Source organism: Hylobates moloch, unplaced genomic scaffold, assembly GCF_009828535.3.
Source record: "Hylobates moloch isolate HMO894 unplaced genomic scaffold, HMol_V3 SCAFFOLD_13, whole genome shotgun sequence".
NCBI classification, from domain to species: Eukaryota; Metazoa; Chordata; class Mammalia; order Primates; family Hylobatidae; genus Hylobates; species Hylobates moloch.
The window spans coordinates 52,753,792-52,772,648 of record NW_026652288.1 but is presented as its reverse complement, the minus strand read 5'-3'; the positions used below and the strand labels follow the sequence as shown (position 1 = coordinate 52,772,648).

Below are 18,857 nucleotides of genomic sequence, written 5' to 3'. Positions count from 1 at the left end.
CTGAGGTGGGGTGGGGTGGAACGGGACGAGTTAAGTCTAAGAATGGGAGAAGGAGCTGGGGACGCTGGGACCTCTCAGGCATCTCCTGGGGTGGGGACAGGTCGGGCACCCCACCTGGGAAAGGGAGAAATGGCCCTCACAGTAGCGCTGCGCCTGAGGCAAGTGGAAGATCTCGTCCATGTAGGGCTCTCGCAGCGCCCGGCTGAAGGCGGAGAAGAGGAGGCAGGACACTAAAAAGGTACAGCTCAAGGCGGCCGAGAAATAGTAACCCTCTAGCTGCGCCATTCCTGCTCCCACAGCCACTGCCCAAGAACCCACTCCTGGAAAATTCTGAGCCCGGAAACCTGAGCTGGAACCTTGGGCTCGAAATGGGCGCGCTAGACGGGACTAGCCAGAGGGGGCCACATACCGGAAGGCAAAGGATGCTGGGAGAGCGCGGATCCGGAAAGATCGGCGCTGTTTCCCGGAGTGACGGGTTTACATAACGGACCGGATGACTACCCTCTCCATCACATTACCCGGGGCGCACAGTGTCAAAACTTCCGGAAAGGACGGGTCTCGGATTTCGCCAGCGCGGGAGGTGCGTGGCTTGCTGCTTTGGAAAAAAAAAAAAAAGCCTCTTCTTAGCTTGGATTTTTTTTCCTGCTCATTTCCATCACTTACCAGAAGGTGGCGACGTTTCCCCACGTTTCCAATGCCAAGCCCTAAAATTAACACATTTTTTTCCGCCGTTATTTCTGTTCTTTCTCTCCGGTGATCCGAATTAATTAAACCCTCAATTCCAAGACATTTCATTCCATCAACTTTGGAGTGTAGGAAGGGGGCGTTGGTTGTGATAGCAAAGACTGAGACTTTCTGATGAAAACTTGAAGAACCAGAGACCCGTCAATGCCCAACGAACTTCAGTGAGAGGAGTGTTTGTTCGTTTGTTTGTTTGTTTAGGTTAAAAGAGAACTGTTTCAAAATGTGGATGCTCTCAGAGGATTTAGTAAAATTGACACTCCTAGTGCACTCTCATAGCCATATTACCCTGTAGGATTTGGAAAAATATATATATATTTTAGAATTTGGGATGTTTTAGGTGTGCCTGTAAATTTGGTTGTTAACATCTATAAGGCAGCCTCCTGTTTTTCCTACTAAATCATAAGCGTGAACATCTTAGTGGGTGGCATTATACATCCTTTATGTCTGTAGTCCCCCAAATGGCTTTCACACAGTAGGCACTTAAATTTGTGGACTTTTATAGGCTGTGTAGACATCATCAAATTCCTATATTCTGGGATTAGGTGTTGGGGGCAGGAGATGAGGTAAATAATTTGAAGAATGCCGAAGATAAATTATGTGTTGTAATTTTTTTGTCTTGAGCATGGTTGGCCATGTTTTTTTAGAAAAAGTATCTCTCAGGTAACCTCAGTCAGGTTGCCTTTGGCAGGCATATATCAGAATTGAGTCGGGATTTAAGGTTGCAAACCTCAGAGTTCTCAATTGAGCTCTTTTTCTGGGTTAAACTAATTCAATATTTCTGAACTTAAGAAAGTTTCTTAAATCAAGCTGACTGCCTTTCCATTCTGTCTCTGCCTGTTTCCTCAATGATAAGAGGAGGTAGTGGTGAATGAGGGCTGGGATGGGAATATTTACATTACTGGAATAAAATCATGTCAGGATCCTACTCTGATGTGATGCTTAGCTTTGTTTTAACCATGATCTCCCATTTTAGTATTGAGTCCCTGCTGTACTTATCTGTTTAAGTCACTTGTAACACGTCTCCAGATGATTCAGTCTTCAAGAGGTTGATGTGATCTACGAGTAATTAGCCCCTGACCTATTGACCTGCTAAATCGTGTTATATATACTCTGCAGCTTACTGACCCACCCTAGAAATAGTGCGTCGTTTTTAAAGAGTAGAACAAGAGTAGACATTTATGCTACCCATTTTTCTTCATAACAATTGCCACCAATAGTTTATGTTAAACATTTGACTCCTATACATGCTGCACACATCCCTTTACATAAAATGGAAAGTTTCAAGGAAATATGGGGTTTTAGAATGGCTAGGGATCTTTATTAATAATCTACTTGACTTCATTTTATAAAAGAAGCTGGTTTTTAAAAAATGAATAATTTACCTAAAATTACATAAAAAATTAGTGTCAGAACCAAGTGTAGGAAAGAGTAATAAAATAACTTCATAGCTTTATAGGTTAAAATAATCTACAATGTATACTGAATTGAATGTTTCACTAGTCCCAATAACTTTATATTTACATTCCACTCTCTGTTTCCATACACCAATTTGAAATACAAGTTTCATCTTTTAAATAAATGTTCATCTTACAGACTAATTACATCAAAATCTGCCGGGGGATCATTGTGAAAAACTAGATTCTAGAGAGCCATCTCAAATCACTGAATAATAATCTTCATATTCAGAAACGATTGATGTAAAACATATTACCTAAGAATGCTAAGAAGTTCCATGGGCCCAGTAGAGTTTCATAGAGTACGTCACTCATTTGTTAGTTACTTTTACTATCTGCAAATCAGTGAAGCTGTTGTCACTTTTCTACTCTTAGATTACAACATCTTTGATAATCTTGAAATGCTTTCCAAAGCTCTGCTCCTAAATCAAGACCTATTAAAATAGCTACCTCTGGGGTTTTAATGAAATAGATTACATTTTATTAGACCTATCATTTAAAACTAGATCAGCATTAATTTCAACTTAGATTTTCCATTCAGAATTCCAACTGCCATTTTCCATAGATGTTTGTGAAAAAGAGTCATTAGGATGAGCAATCCCATTATCATTGCACATCAACTATTTATTTGTGCTACTTGAATTATGATAAATAAGTTATGGCAGAAAAATGGGCAATTTCTGTTGGGGTTCTAAGGATAGGTTGTTTTAGCAAGAAATAAATCTTTTTTGGTTTATAAGCCATTAAGATTTTGACTTTATTTCTCCTGTATAACCTAGCTTACTTTGATCAATTAAGACATTCCTAATTTGATGAACTCAGATAACATTGCATATACTTTAACTGTTTGAAACAGCCATATCTGAACAGTGAATTTCTCCAAAGGCTGTAACTGTAATAACTTTGAAGTATTCGTCCAAGAAACATCCTGCCTCTTATTGCACCCCTTTTCACTTGTTGCTGAATGAAAACATTGGCCACTTGCTAATCATAGTGATGGTTTACTCATTTCTAGGTGACAATTCGTTCTAGCTACAGCAGAGTACTGCACCCTGGGCCAAAAATCACAGATGATAACCTCTACAACGAACTCTACCCTTGAGGTCAATCTTAACATATCTATTTAAAATCTAAATTTTAAAATTAATGAATCAAAAACCACACACAACATTTTATTACAAAAGCATTAGCAAGTATTTTAGCTCTACTGAAAATGTCTTGAAGATATTGTATAGGGGACTGGTTAAACCTAAGTAACACACACACGGAGAGACTCTTCTAAAAAACAATAATATTTATTTGGGATTGAGCATTACAGTGAGAATACAATGAACATAGTCAGGGAAGTAAAAGAAGACAAGGGATTTTAAAAGAAAAATGAAGAGGGTTACATAAACTGCTTTGAGACAATTATCCTTGGCTATAAGGACTGGTAAAAAGGGTGGCACCAGTTTGAGGTTGGACAGGCAGTTGCTGGGCAAATGTCCTCACAGAAGTAATTTTTTGTGAGATTGTGGTGGCCTTTGTGCAAAGTTGTGGTTTGTTCAGTCTTTTGTTGTCAGGCATACATGCATATAAACCCTCCCTTTCTGGTCTTCCTTAGCTCCATTTTTCAGGATTTTTATGCAAGTGGCCCCATTTTGATTCTGATAACTTTCATAGAACAAATCTTTCTGGTTTGTGGCAGACTTTCCAGTTTTACTCTTGAAAGTCTCAGGCCAGGTAAATTCTGTAGTCTCAGACAAAGAGAGATGGTTGGTGATATGGTTTGGCTGTGTCCCCACCCAAAATCTCACCTTGAAGTATAATCCCCATAATCTCCATGATCCCCACGTGTCAACGGAGAGACCAGATGGAGAAAATTGAATTCTTGGGGCAGTTTCCCCTATGCTGTTCTCATGATAGTGATTGAGTTCTCATCTGATGGTACTATAAGTGTTTGATAGTTCCTCCTGCATTCATTCTCCTTCCTACCATCTTGTAAAGACGGTGCCTTGCTTCCCTTTTGCCTTCCACCATGGCTGTAAGTTTCCTAGGGCTCTGCAGCCATGCTAAACCGTGAGTCAGTTAAAACTGTTTCCTTTATAAATTACCCAGTCTTCAGCAGTTCTTCATAGCAGTGTGAAAAAGGACTGATACACTTGGTCATTTAGAAAGATATACCATACAACCCAAAGCAAAACTTCCTAAATGTTTTTTTGTAACAGTGGTTCTTAAAGTGTGGTCCCTGTACCACAGCATTAGTATCACCTGGGAACCTGTTAGAAGTGCAAATAAGTAAGTCTTACCTTAGACCTACCGGAAAACAAATTCTGATAGCAGATGGAGCCAAGTAATACATGTTTTAACATTCATTTTGTTAATTATGATTCCCTTAGATTCCCAGGTGGACCTGATGGACATGAAAGTTTGAGAATACTGCTGTCCTCTACATTTCCCTTGCTTTTCTGATCACTCATGCTGCTTTGTCCCCTGGCTTCTCTGATTCTTCATCTCCAGGCTTTGCCCTACCAAGAAACAAAGTTCATTGCCAAGGAACATGTAGGCCATGTTCCTCCTCAGCAGCTGAAGAAGAGGAACTTAAATACTTACAATTTAGTTACACATATTTATATTGAGACAGATGTCTTTTCTTTCAAAAAACTATGTCAAGGGGAACTGTGCTTTTTTGCTAAAATAAGTAGCTGAAACACCATAATCCTACAGCTATTGCTGCCAGTTAGATAAGAAACATTCCAGGAAAAGAAACTTCATGAATTCTTTTTCCTTTAAACTGCATTAAATTTAAGAGAATCATAAATTGATTATTAAATGAATTGCACTATTATACTGATGAAATTACAGTACTATTAAACCAACCAAAGTAAAAAGTTAGAAGACATTGAATTAATTTTAATTCTTAAATAATTTTACAGTTTAAGAGACACAGTAATATGATCTTACTAATTTTAAAATTTCAGACGTTAGAGTGAGATTTATGATACAATTGTTATTAATGAAAAGAGAGTTTTTGTGAAATATTGAGGAGGGTTTCTGATTAATTCCCTTTTGGCCTTAGAAGCAGAGTAAAACAAGTGGGCACCCTTAGGCTGAGCATTAGGTACCCTGCACTGGCTAAAAGTTTGGCATACATTCAAAATATTACTCTTTAAACATGGGCATGTTCTCAATTTAGTGAGAATGGAGATCAAATGACTTTTCATTAATTAAATTTAAATACAGAAACCCTCATAGAGATTTTATTTTCACCAGACAAAGCAGAAACATTGAATCAGTAGTTTCTGATCTCCTGTGGTTCCTGTTCTTTCTAGATTTCCTTTTGTTCTTGCTTCATTTTGGGTTGGTTTTCTGAATGAAGCAACAAACTGTATTAAATGATTTACATTTATTTACTATAATAAAATGAAACACTACACTGTTTTTTACTGCCTCCAAATGTTAGTTTCTGTAACTGCCAAATTTCAATGAATGCAAAAATGTGTGAGAAAGGTCTCTGCATTTAAAAACGTGCTTTTTAAAAACACCTATTTCCACTAGAGGGTGCTGACAACTTCAACAGAATCAGGACCAATTTGTTACTTTTGCTACCAGTTAGGTTTTAGTTTGTTTACTGATTCCAGTTATGTTTTAGTTTATGTTTACTGATTGCAGTATTGTTTACTGATCAGCACTCAAATATCTGCCCAATGCGACTGCCACTCAGGATGACTATGTAATTTTTTAAAGTTCATTATTTACAATATTAATAATTCATTACTATTGTTTTTGGTAGTGAAAATGTCTTACAATAGTGATGTCATCATGCAAAAAAATATTGGAAGCAGGTGAGAAACCAGACTCTGATGGAGATACAGGCACACATGGCTTGATTGGCTGCCTCTGGGGAATGAACAACACACTGCACACTTATCTGGGCCCTTCAATCATGTGAAGAAAAAGCCTTAGTTCTCTGAGGAAGGTAAGATACTTCCACCCCAGGAAGCAGCCAAAGATCCTGGAGGAGGGAGAGAAGTAAAAATGTTTTGCCCTCAATAGAGTGGCAGGAAGGTCTCAGGCCTCCATCCTTCAGTAATTCAAAGCAGAGGTATGGTGCTCCTACCGGAGAGGCCGTGAACACTCCCTGGCTGTAAAACTGCCACACATGCAAGGCACAGTTTGGCTCCTATAGTGAGGAGGATCAGGAACAACTTGAAAGCCCTCCATTCCCCCACTCAGGTAGGGCGTCAAGCAGGATATGTCTACCACTGAAGAGGGGCCAGGAGCACTGAACCTACCTCCTCACCTCCCGCTATGAACCTGGCTGGCCCTGAGTGACAAGAAGTCAACTGCTCTGTTGGGGAATAGGACAAAGCCTGGGGAGAAAAATCCCTCTGAGGTGCAGGCTTGCAAAGAATGCTGAAAGTTGAGGATGGAGCAGGAATACTGAGAGGAAGACTTTTGACATTCAGGGCTCAGCACTTAGCACAAGATAAAAACAGATCTCTACTAGAATTTGAAGTGTGTGTGTGTGTGTGTGTGTGTGTCTTGATTATATTACCTAAGCACACATTTTGTAGAGTATATACCTAGGATTGTAATGAGTGTCTCATGAAGCAGTGCATTTTCTAGGTTAAATATTAACAGTGGGTCTTCCAAAGTGGTTGTAGCAATTTATACTTCAAGCAGTATATGAGCGTTTTTATTCTTTCATGTCTTTATCAACACCTAGTATTGTTAGTTTTTTGTTACCCATTCTGGTGCATATGTTATGGCATCTCATTGTAGTTTTAATTTGTATTTACATAATGTCGAATGAAAATAAGCTTTTTTCATATGTTTATTGGTCATTTGAATATTCTCATTTATAAAAGTTTAATTCAAGTCAATTGTCCAGTTTTTCATCAAGAAGTCCATCACAACCAATCCCCATGACATGTGATTACCTATGTAAAAAACCTTCACATGTACTCCCAAACCTAAAATAAAAGTTAAAATAATAATAAATAAAAATAAGAAAAAGTCCAGAAATTGCAACATAGGCTTGTTATTTCAATTTACCAAGGTAACTGTCAAACTATTGAAAATAGTTAAATCTTGGGAAAACAAATCAGAGTTTGGCAAAGATAGTGACCTTTATTTAGAACAATTATAAGCTTATTGCACTTACTTTACCTTTGGAAGAAACACAGATGTTCATTTAAAAGTGTGTTTTGTGGACTGGTGCCTGTTCAGATCCCTGTATTACTATTTTTGAACATATAAGTACAGAAATTAAGAATAAGCTTTTAGAGGGGTGGAGCCAAGATGGCCGAATAGGAACAGCTCCGGTCTCCAGCTCCCAGCCCCAGCGACACAGAAGACTGGTGATTTCTGCATTTCTGCTTGAGGTACCGGTTTCATCTCACTAGGGAGTGCCTAACAGTGGGTGCAGGACAGACGGTGAAGCGCACTGTGCGCGAGCCGAAGCAGGGCGAGGCATTGCCTCACTCGGGAAGTGCAAGGGGTCAGGGAGTTCCCTTTCCTAGTCAAAGAAAGGGGAAACAGACGGCACCTGGAATATCGGGTCAGTCCCATCCTAATACTGCGCTTCTCCAACGGGCCTGGAAAACGGCACACTAGGAGATTGTGTCCCGCACCTGGCTCGGAGGGTCCTATGCCCACGGAGTCTCGCTGATTGCTAGCACAGCAGTCTGAGATCAAGCTGCAAGGCGGCAGCGAGGCTGGGGGAGGGGCGCCCGCCATTGCCCAGGCTTGCTTAGGTAAACAAAGCAGCCAGGAAGCTCGAACTGGGTGGAGCCCACCACAGCTCAAGGAGGCCTGCCTGCCTCTGTAGGCTCCACCTCTGGGGGCAGGGCACAGACAAACAAAAACTCAGCAAAGAACCTCCACAGACTTAAATGCCCCTGTCTGACTGACAGCTTTGAAGAGAGTAGTGGTTCTCCCAGCATGCAGCTGGAGATCTGAGAACAGACAGACTGCCTCCTAAAGTGGGTCCCTCACCCCTGAGCAGCCTAACTGGGAGGCACCCCCCCAGTAGGGTCAGACTGACACCTCATTCAACCGGGTACTCCTCTGAGACAAAACTTTCAGAGGAACTATCAGACAGCTGAATTTGTGGTCTGATGAAAATCCGCTGTTCTGCAGCCACCGCTGCTGACACCCAGCCAAACAGGGTCTGGAGTGGACCTCTAGTAAACTCCAACAGACCTGCAGCTGAGGGTCCTGTCTGGTAGAAGGAAAACTAACAAACAGAAAGGACTTCAACACCAAAAACCCATCTGTACATCACCATCACCAAAGACAAAAAGTAGATAAAACCACAAAGATGGGGAAAAAACAGAGCAGAAAAACTGGAAACTCTAAACAACAGAGCACCTCTCCTCCTCCAAAGGAACGCAGTTCCTCACCAGCAACGGAACAAAGCTGGATGGAGGATGACTTTGATGAGTTGAGAGAAGAAGGCTTCAGACGATCAAACTACTCTGAGCTACGAGAGGAAATTCAAAACAATAGCAAAGAAGTTAAAAACTTTGAAAAAAAATTAGAAGGATGGATAACTAGAATAACCAATGGAGAGAAGGGCTTAAAGGAGCTGATGGAGCTGAAAGCCAAGTTTCGAGAACTACGCGAAGATTGCAGAAGCCTCAGTAGCAGATGCGATCAACTGGAAGAAAGGGTATCACTGATGGAAGATGAAATGAATGAAATGAAGAGAGAAGGGAAGTTTAGAGAAAAAAGAATAAAAAGAAATGAACAAAGCCTCCAAGAAATTTGGGACTATGTGAAAAGACCAAACCTACGTCTGATTGGTGTACCTGAAAATGATGGGGAGAATGGAACCAAGTTGGAAAACACTCTGCAAGATATTATCCAGGAGAACTTCCCCAATCTAGCAAGGCAGGCCAGCATTCAGATTCAGGAAATACAGAGAACGCCACAAAGATACTCCTCGAGAAGGGCAACTCCAAGACACATAATTGTCAGATTCACCAAAGTTGAAATGAAGGAAAAAATGTTAAGGGCAGCCAGAGAGAAAGGTCGGGTTACCCACAAAGGGAAGCCCATCAGACTAACAGCTGATCTCTCAGCAGAAACTCTACAAGCCAGAAGAGAGTGGGGGCCGATATTCAACATTCTTAAAGAAAAGAATTTTCAACCCAGAATTTGCTATCCCGCCAAACTAAGCTTCATAAGTGAAGGAGAAATAAAATACTTTACAGACAAGCAAACGCTGAGTGATTTTGTCACCACCAGGCCTGCCCTAAAAGAGCTCCTGAAGGAAGCACTAAACATGGAAAGGAACAACCGGTACCAGCCACTGCAAAAACATGCCAAATTGTAAAGACCATCGAGGCTAGGAAGAAACTATAGCAACTAACGAGCAAAATAACCAACTAACATCATAATGACAGGATCAGATTCACACATAACAATATTAACGTTAAATGTAAATGGGCTAAATGCTCCAATCAAAAGACACAGACTGGCAAACTGGATAAGGAGTCAGGACCCATCAGTGTGCTGTATTCAGGAAACCCATCTCACGTGCAGAGACACACATAGACTCAAAATAAAGGGATGGAGGAAGATCTATCAAGCAACTGGAAAACAAAAAAAGGCAGGGGTTGCAATCCTAGTCTCTGATAAAATAGACTTTAAAGCAACAAAGATCATAAGAGACAAAGAAGGCCATTACATAATGGTAAAGGGATCAATTCAACAAGAAGAGCTAAATATCCTAAATATATATGCACCCAACACAGGAGCACCCAGATTCATAAAGCAAGTCCTCAGTGACCTACAAAGAGACTTAAACTCCCACACAATAATAATGGGAGATTTTAACACCCCACTGTCAGCATTAGACAGATCAACGAGACAGAAAGTTAACAAAGATATCCAGGAATTGAACTCAGCTCTACACCAAGCAGACCTAATAGACATCTACAGAACTCTCCACCCCAAGTCAACAGAATATACATTTTTTTCAGCACCACACCACACCTATTCCAAAATTGACCACATAGTTGGAAGTAAAGCTCTCCTCAGCAAATGTAAAACAACAGAAATTATAACAAACTGTCTCTCCGACCACAGTGCAATCAAACTAGAACTCAGGATTAAGAAACTCACTCAAAACTGCTCAACTACATGGAAACTGAACAACCTGCTCCTGAATGACTATTGGGTACATAATGAAATGAAGGCAGAAATAAAGATGTTCTTTGAAACCAACGAGAACAAAGACACAACATACTAGAATCTCTGGGACACATTCAAAGCAGTGTGTAGAGGGAAATTTATAGCACTAAATGCCCACAAGAGAAAGCAGGAAACATCCAAAATTGACACCCTAACATCACAATTAAAAGAACTAGAAAAGCAAGAGCAAACACATTCAAAAGCTAGCAGAAGGCTAGAAATAACTAAAATCAGAGCAGAACTGAAGGAAATAGAGACACAAAAAACCCTTCAAAAAATTAATGAATCCAGGAGCTGGTTTTTTGAAAAGATCAACAAAATTGATGGACCGCTAGCAAGACTAATAAAGAAGAAAAGAGAGAAGAATCATATAGATGCAATAAAAAACGAAAAAGGGGATATCACCACCGATCCCACAGAAATACAATCTACCATCAGAGAATACTACAAACACCTCTATGCAAATAAGCTAGAAAATCTAGAAGAAATGGATAAATTCCTCGACAAATACACCCTCCCAAGACTAAACCAGGAAGAAGTTGAATCTCTGAATAGACCAATAACAGCTTCTGAAATTGTGGCAATAATCAATAGCTTACCAACCAAAAAGAGTCCAGGACCTGATGGATTCACAGCTGAATTCTACCAGAGGTACAAGGAGGAACTGGTACCATTCCTTCTGAAACTATTCCAATCAATAGAAAAAGAGGGAATCCTCCCTAACACATTTTATGAAGCCAGCATCATCCTGATACCAAAACCTGTCAGAGACATAACCAAAAAAGAGAATTTCAGACCAATATCCTTGATGAACATTGATGCAAAAATCCTCAATAAAATACTGGCAAACCGAATCCAGCAGCACATCAAAAAGCTTATCCACCATGATCAAGTGGGCTTCATCCCTGGGATGCAAGGCTGGTTCAACATACGCAAATCAATAAATGTAATCCAGCATATAAACAGAACTGAAGACAAAAACCACATGATTATCTCAATAGATGCAGAAAAGGCCTTTGACAAAATTCAACATCTCTTCATGCTAAAAACTCTCAATAAATTAGGTATTGATGGGACGTATCTCAAAATAATAAGAGCTATCTATGACAAACCCACAGCCAATATCATACTGAATGGGCAAAAACTGGAAGCATTCCCTCTGAAAACTGGCACAAGACAGGGATGCCCTCTCTCACCGCTCCTTTTCAACATAGTGCTGGAAGTTCTGGCCAGAGCAATCAGGCAGGAGAAGGAAATAAAGGGTATTCAATTAGGAAAAGAGGAAGTCAAATTGTCCCTGTTTGCAGATGACATGATTGTATATCTAGAAAACCCCATTGTCTCAGCCCGAAATCTCCTTAAGCTGATTAGCAACTTCAGCAAAGTCTCAGGATACAAAATTAATGTACAAAAATCACAAGCATTCTTGTACACCAATAACAGACAAACAGAGAGCCAAATCATGAGCGAACTCCCATTCACAATTGCTTCAAAGAGAATAAAATACCTAGGAATCCAACTTACAAGGGATGTGAAGGACCTCTTCAAGGAGAACTACAAACCACTGCTCAATGAAATAAAAGAGGATACAAACAAATGGAAGAACATTCCATGCTCATGGGTTGGAAGAATCAATATCGTGAAAATGGCCATACTGCCCAAGGTAATTTATAGATTCAATGCCATCCCCATCAAGCTACCAATGACTTTCTTCACAGAATTGGAAAAAACTACTTTAAAGTTCATATGGAACCAAAAAAGAGCCCGCATCGCCAAGTCAATCCTAAGCCAAAAGAACAAAGCTGGAGGCATCACGCTACCTGACTTCAAACTATACTACAAGGCTACAGTAACCAAAACAGCATGGTACTGGTACCACAACAGAGACATAGATCAATGGAACAGAACAGAGCCCTCAGAAATTATGCCGCATAGCTACAACTATCTGATCTTTGACAAACCTGACAAAAACAAGAAATGGGGAAAGGATTCCCTATTTAATAAATGGTGCTGGGAAAACTGGCTAGCCATATGTAGAAAGCTGAAACTGGATCCCTTCCTTACACCTTATACAAAAATTAATTCAAGATGGATTAAAGACTTATATGTTAGACCTAAAACCATTAAAATCCTACAAGAAAACCTAGGCAATACCATTCAGGACATAGGCGTGGGCAAGGACTTCATGTCTAAAACACCAAAAGCAATGGCAACAAAAGCCAAAATCGACAAATGGGATCTCATTAAACTAAAGAGCTTCTGCACAGCAAAAGAAACTATCATCAGAGTGAACAGGCAACCTACAGAATGGGAGAAAATTTTTGTAACCTACTCATCTGACAAAGGGCTAATATCCAGAATCTACAATGAACTCAAACAAATTTACAAGAAAAAAACAAACAACCCCATCAAAAAGTGGGCAGAGGACATGAACAGACACTTCTCAAAAGAAGACATTTATGCAGCCGAAAAACACATGAAGAAATGCTCATCATCACTGGCCATCAGAGAAATGCAAATCAAAACCACAGTGAGATACCATCTTACACCAGTTAGAATGGCCATCATTAAAAAGTCAGGAAACAACAGGTGCTGGAGAGGATGTGGAGAAATAGGAACACTTTTACACTGTTGGTGGGACTGTAAACTAGTTCAACCATTGTGGAAGTCAGTGTGGCGATTCCTCAGGGATCTCGAACTAGAAATACCATTTGACCCAGCCATCCCATTACTGGGTATATACCCAAAGGACTATAAATCATGCTGCTATAAAGACACATGCACACGTATGTTTATTGCGGCACTATTCACAATAGCAAAGACTTGGAACCAACCCAAATGTCCAACAACGATAGACTGGATTAAGAAAATGTGGCACATATACACCATGGAATACTGTGCAGCCATAAAAAATGATGAGCTCATGTCCTTTGTAGGGACATGGATGAAACTGGAAAACATCATTCTCAGTAAACTATTGCAAGGACAAAAAACCAAACACCGCATGTTCTCACTCATAGGTGGGAATTGAACAATGAGAACTCGTGGACACAGGAAGGGGAACATCACACTCCGGGGACTGTCGTGGGGTGGGGAGAGGGGGGAGGGACAGCATTAGGAGATATACCTAATGCTAAATGACGAGTTAATGGGTGCAGGAAATCAACATGGCACATGGATACATATGTAACAAACCTGCACATTGTGCACATGTACCCTAAAACCTAAAGTATAATAAAAAAAAAAGAAAAAAAATAAAATAAAATAAGTTCTTCCTGGTCTACAAAAAGACTTAGACAACCACGCAATAATAGTGGGGAACTTTAACACCATACTGAAAGCATTAAACAGATCATCAAGGCAGGAAACTAACAAAGAAACTCTGGACTTATACTTGACACTTGACTAATTGGACCTAATAGACATCTATAGAACACTCTATCCAAAAACCACAGAATATATATTCTTATCATCTGGACATAGACCATATTCTAAGACTGACAACAGGCTGGAAATTGAACAACTTGTTTCTGGATAACTTCTGGGTGAACGTCAAAATTAAGGCAGAAATTAAAAAAAATGAAATTAGTGAAAATAGGGACACAAGTTACAAAAATTTCAGGACCAAATGTGTCTATTTCATTTTTATCTTCTGTTTTCTAATAAAAACCTAAGTTGTTTTTGAGCCAGATTATGGGATCAATAAACTAAGCACTTTAAAGTGTATATATTCAATCTGTAACTAATTGCCCATAAAACATCACTGGAAATTAAATGAGGGGAGAAGAATGTATTTATCAGAAATCATCTTGAGAGTGTCCTACATGTTACTGAATTGAATGCTCCTTTATTGCGATGTATGCTTGAAGAAAGGGGTTTTTCGTGAAGCACAACATCCCTCCCTGTACTCTCCCACAAATCCCTCCTCACAAAGGTGTATGAAATGGACCCTAAACTACCTTGTAAGGATGTCATCAAGGTGTCAGCAGTATTGTATTCCTTCTGGAGGCTTTAGGGCAGAATACATTTCCTTAACCTTCCCAGTTCCTAGAGGCCTCCTGCCTTCCTTGGCCTGTGGTCCCTTTCTCAAAACACTCTGACCTCTGCTTCATCATCATGTCTCCTTCTGTCATTCTGACCTTCCTTCCTCCATTTTCTAAGACTCCTTGTAATTATGTTGGACCTACTGAACAGGCCAGGATACTATTCTCATCTCATGATGCTTAACCTAACCATATCTGCAAAGTATCTTTTGCCACTTAAGGTAACACATGCACCAGTTGTAGGGATTAGGCGGCAGACACCCTTGGGGACCCATTATTCTTCTTAGTATACTGCATATATTATTCTGGAATAAAAAGGATGTGAATTTAAACCCTGAATCATTATTTGTTCTACAGGACTTTAAGCAGATTACTGAAGTAGTAACCTCTTTCCAAAGCTATAAATTGGTAATCTTAGTTATATCTGCCTCATAGAGTCATTGTGAGAGTCAAATAGGCCACAAAGCTAGTTGAATAATGCCAACACAGTGACTACATCTTATTCGCTAGACTAATATTTCTCAAATTTCAGTGACTAATGACCCTTTTCAAGAAAAAAGTTCTCTTCAGCATTGATAAAATATATAAATTATTTTGTTACTTAAATAAGTACAGCATAAAACCGAGTTAGCTTTTGTTTACAATTCTTAAACAAATACATGAAGCAAATTTACAAGGCAAATTAATAGACTTAAGCAATGCTTGTAACCTAAATTGCATACTTGCTACTATGCCATTGGACTTTTCCAGTTAGACTTTCTTACTTACTGTGTGTGTGTGTGTGTGTGTGTGTGTGTGTGTGTGTGTGTATAAGTATGTTTTGAGATGAGATGGGGTCTCACTCTGTCACCCAGGCTGGACTGCAGTGGTGTGATCTCGGCTCACTGCAGCCTCCACCTCCTGGGCTCAAGCCGTCCTCCCACATCAGCCTCCCAAGTAGCTATGTGCACCACCATGTCTGGGTAATTTTTTGTATTTTTGGTAAATATGGGGTTTTGCCATGTTGTCCAGGCTGGTCTCAAAATCCTGAGCTCAAGCGATCTGCCCACCTCAGCCTCCCAGAGTGCTGGGTTTACAGACATGAGCCACTGTACCAGGCCAGTGTTCATATTTGCTGTAGTTTTATGATACCCAAAAGCTCTCGCCATCTTTCAATATTCAAATTATGCATTGGGAAACATTTATAAGTAGGATGGTCAGCCATGTTATCATTGGGCCTCCACACATCGCCAGCCTGGGTATAAACATAAAATCAAACACAAGTGGCTAGTTCACATTGCAGTATCAACTCTAAGAACATCTAGCACTGCATTTGCTAGTACAATAACCACTAGCCATTAAAGAGAATATAAAAAATTAATATTTAAGTTAATACTTAATTAATTTACTAGCCTGGCCAATATGGTGAAACCCCTCTCTACTAAAAATACAAAAATTAGCCAGGTGTGGTGGCACAGGCCTGTAGTCCCAGCTACTCGAGAGGCCGAGGCAAAAGAATTGCTTAAACCCAGAAGGCAGAGGTTGCAGTGAGCCGAGATGGAGCCATTGCACTCCAGCCTGGGCAACAAAGCGAGACTCCGTCTCAAAAAAAAAATTAATTAATTAATTTAATAAAAGTCTCTGTTCAACTACCCTAGTCTCATGTGGCTGTGGTTATCATATTAGACAGCATAAAATACATTTTAATTATTCTGGAAAGTTTTGTTTTAAAATTTTTATAGAGAATTATGTACCTTTAGACAGCGTCTAAAAAAACTGCTGCTTAGGAAACACTATAGTAGATGGTTGGCTATGAGAAAAGGAGTTATTTCTATTGTATTAACTGCTTTTTTCCCTAGTGCTTAGTGCTAAATAAACACTTGTTGAAAGATTGAAATTCCAGCTTCGGTGGCTCAAGCCTGTAATCCCAGCACTTTGGGAGGCCAAGGCGGGTGGATCACAAGGTCAGGAGATCGAGACCATCTTGGCTAACACAGTGAAACCCCGTCTCTACTAAAAATACAAAAAATTAGCCGGGCGTGTTGGCAGGCGCCTGTAGTCCCAGCTACTCGGGAGGCTGAGGCAGGCGAATGGAGTGAACCCGGGAGGCGGAGCTTGCAGTGAGCCGAGATTGCGCCACTGCACTCCAGCCTGGGAGACAGAGCGAGACTCCGTCTCAAAAAAAAAAAAAAAAAAAAGACAAACTGTGTATATAAATTATGTTTTCAAACTAAGAAGTTCTGTGATGGAATAAAGGTACTAGGGACAGAGATAAAATGTGTAGATCTTTTGTTTATCAAAAGATATATGAACCTATTTAAAATAAATGCTTTTCATATAGCTAATTATTTCACCATGTTTATCATAAATAAACCAATCAAATTTTAATTATTGTTGTTCTATGAATAATGACCATCAATTATTAGGTTAAAGTATTTTGATTTATTAATCATGCTAAAGGAACACTGTCAAAATAACAGATTTTACGGAAACTAAGACAACATCAAAGGTACAATATTCATGTTGTTATTGGTACTAATTAATGTCTTTACATATCTACTAACTTCACTGTAGAGAATAAATATGTTTCTGCAAATTTATATACAAATTCTAATTTTAACAATCAAATCTTTCTTTTACTAAACTAGGGCATTTGCTGTGGAAAAGAACCCTTACTCTTTTTGGTGGTGTAGTTCTTATTTTGTTTTCAAACAATGAAAACATTATGTAATTTGAAAAATTATCCCCATGCTGTTTGTGTTGTAAATCCATGTTTGTTTATTAAAGCTTTTACTCTTGAGACTATGTTGATAACAATCTAAATATTTTACCTTTATCTTATATAAGCTTCACATGTTGGTATTAAAAAATCCTCTTGTAATAAACACAACTCTAAGAGATTAATGATTTACATGCTAGACAAATGAAATAAGCTTATCAATGACGAAATAGATGTATGTATCCTACTTTCTGGAAAATAATATATTTCATTACTTGGCTGTTTGATTTACAAAAACTATAGATTGTATTGGAAGTCCCATGAATGTGCCTGGTAAAATATAATGGAATATTTATATTTCTCTTGAGAATACTCTAATATATTTGTATTTCTCTGAATTTGAAGGGAACAGCCTAAAACTGTATGCTATCAAAATGCAAATGTAACATAATTTTGCCAGGAACCTACTCTCTCCATCAGGAAATATAGACCACAATAATTTAATTCATGCTGGAAAACAATGCTTTCCATTAGCACAGTTTTATTTTCAAAACCAGAATAAAGTGTTGATTTAGAAGTAGTCTCAGTCCTCATCTTTGGAAAGATTCAGTTTTTCTTATTCAGGCTACAAGTACTTGTAAAAGAGTGGATAAAAATATTTCACCTGTGGGGGGAGGGGGGAAGGATAGCATTTGGAGATATACCTAATTTTAAATGACGAGTTACTGTGTGCAGCACACCAACATGGCACATGTATACCTATGTAACAAACCTGCACATTGTGCACATGTACCCTAAAACTTAAAATATAATAAAAAAAAATTTCACCTAACCACATTCATTTTGGCTAACTAGTTTAATGTGAATTACCTTGAAAGAGGGGATTAATGGGCATGACTGTGGACCATAAAATATGTAATAGATAAATATTCTTGAAAAACAGTGACTCTTAAAGAGTTAGTATGTTTTTCACTCATCTTGGAACCTGCAATAATATTGATGTCCTTGAACAAAGTGATGTATTTAGAACAGATGACTGGCTGCTATGGGGATTTAAATAACCTATGATTTTAAAATTGTCTATTTCTCTACTTTTTAATTTTCTTCTGAAAATAAATTTGAATGCACTTCTTCAAATTATTCACATTTTCATACCTCTTTACTTTTTCTTGTGCTGATATCTCTAAATGGAATGCTCCCTCCTCCTACCCACATCTCCTTTTTTCTGACATCTAACTAAATTGTATTATTTTAAATTTTAAACCTGAGCATCTTTGTGAAGCTCTCTCTAACACTAGGGATAAAGCATCTGGTTTATGAGTATTTTTTCAGGTATATCAACTTTCTCAGAAATTTGTCAATTTTTAAATTGTAAATATTTAAATCTTCTATAGTTAATATATGAATCACCTATTTTATTGAATGACTATGTGTCAATAACAAAGATTCACATGGAGTTTTTTCTTTAATGAAATGCTATAGATTGACTTCCTATAGCAATAAAGTAAACAAAGTTTGGTCTCTCTTTTATATTTGTAGTAATTTATTAGTAAGTCAATATTGCAGTGTATCAGAATATTCTTCACTAGCAGGTCAATATAAAATTCAGGAGATCATATAAAGGACCAAAATGTAGTCACAGAGTCCTCTTATACTAGTAGTAATTGGTGCAGTTTGGACTGACAAGTTATTTGGCCTTGGAACAATTGTAGAATCCAGAAAAATTTTCTAAGACAC

At 38.8% G+C, this 18,857-nt stretch overlaps 1 protein-coding gene across 2 annotated transcripts in view; it reads right to left on the bottom strand.

The window, feature by feature from the left end:
- The window catches only part of ALG10B (ALG10 alpha-1,2-glucosyltransferase B), a 38,789-nt gene extending 38,407 nt beyond the window's left edge, over nucleotides 1-382 (bottom strand). Inside the window, exon 1 of one of the 2 annotated variants that reach the window (XM_032173686.2) lies at nucleotides 115-382. In XM_032173686.2, coding sequence (XP_032029577.1) covers nucleotides 115-285 — 171 coding nt within the window. In that variant the 5' untranslated portion in view covers nucleotides 286-382. The remainder of the gene's footprint in view (nucleotides 1-114) is intronic. The other variant, XM_032173688.2, reaches the window with a different exon arrangement.
- Nucleotides 383-18,857: the final 18,475 nt, after the last annotated feature.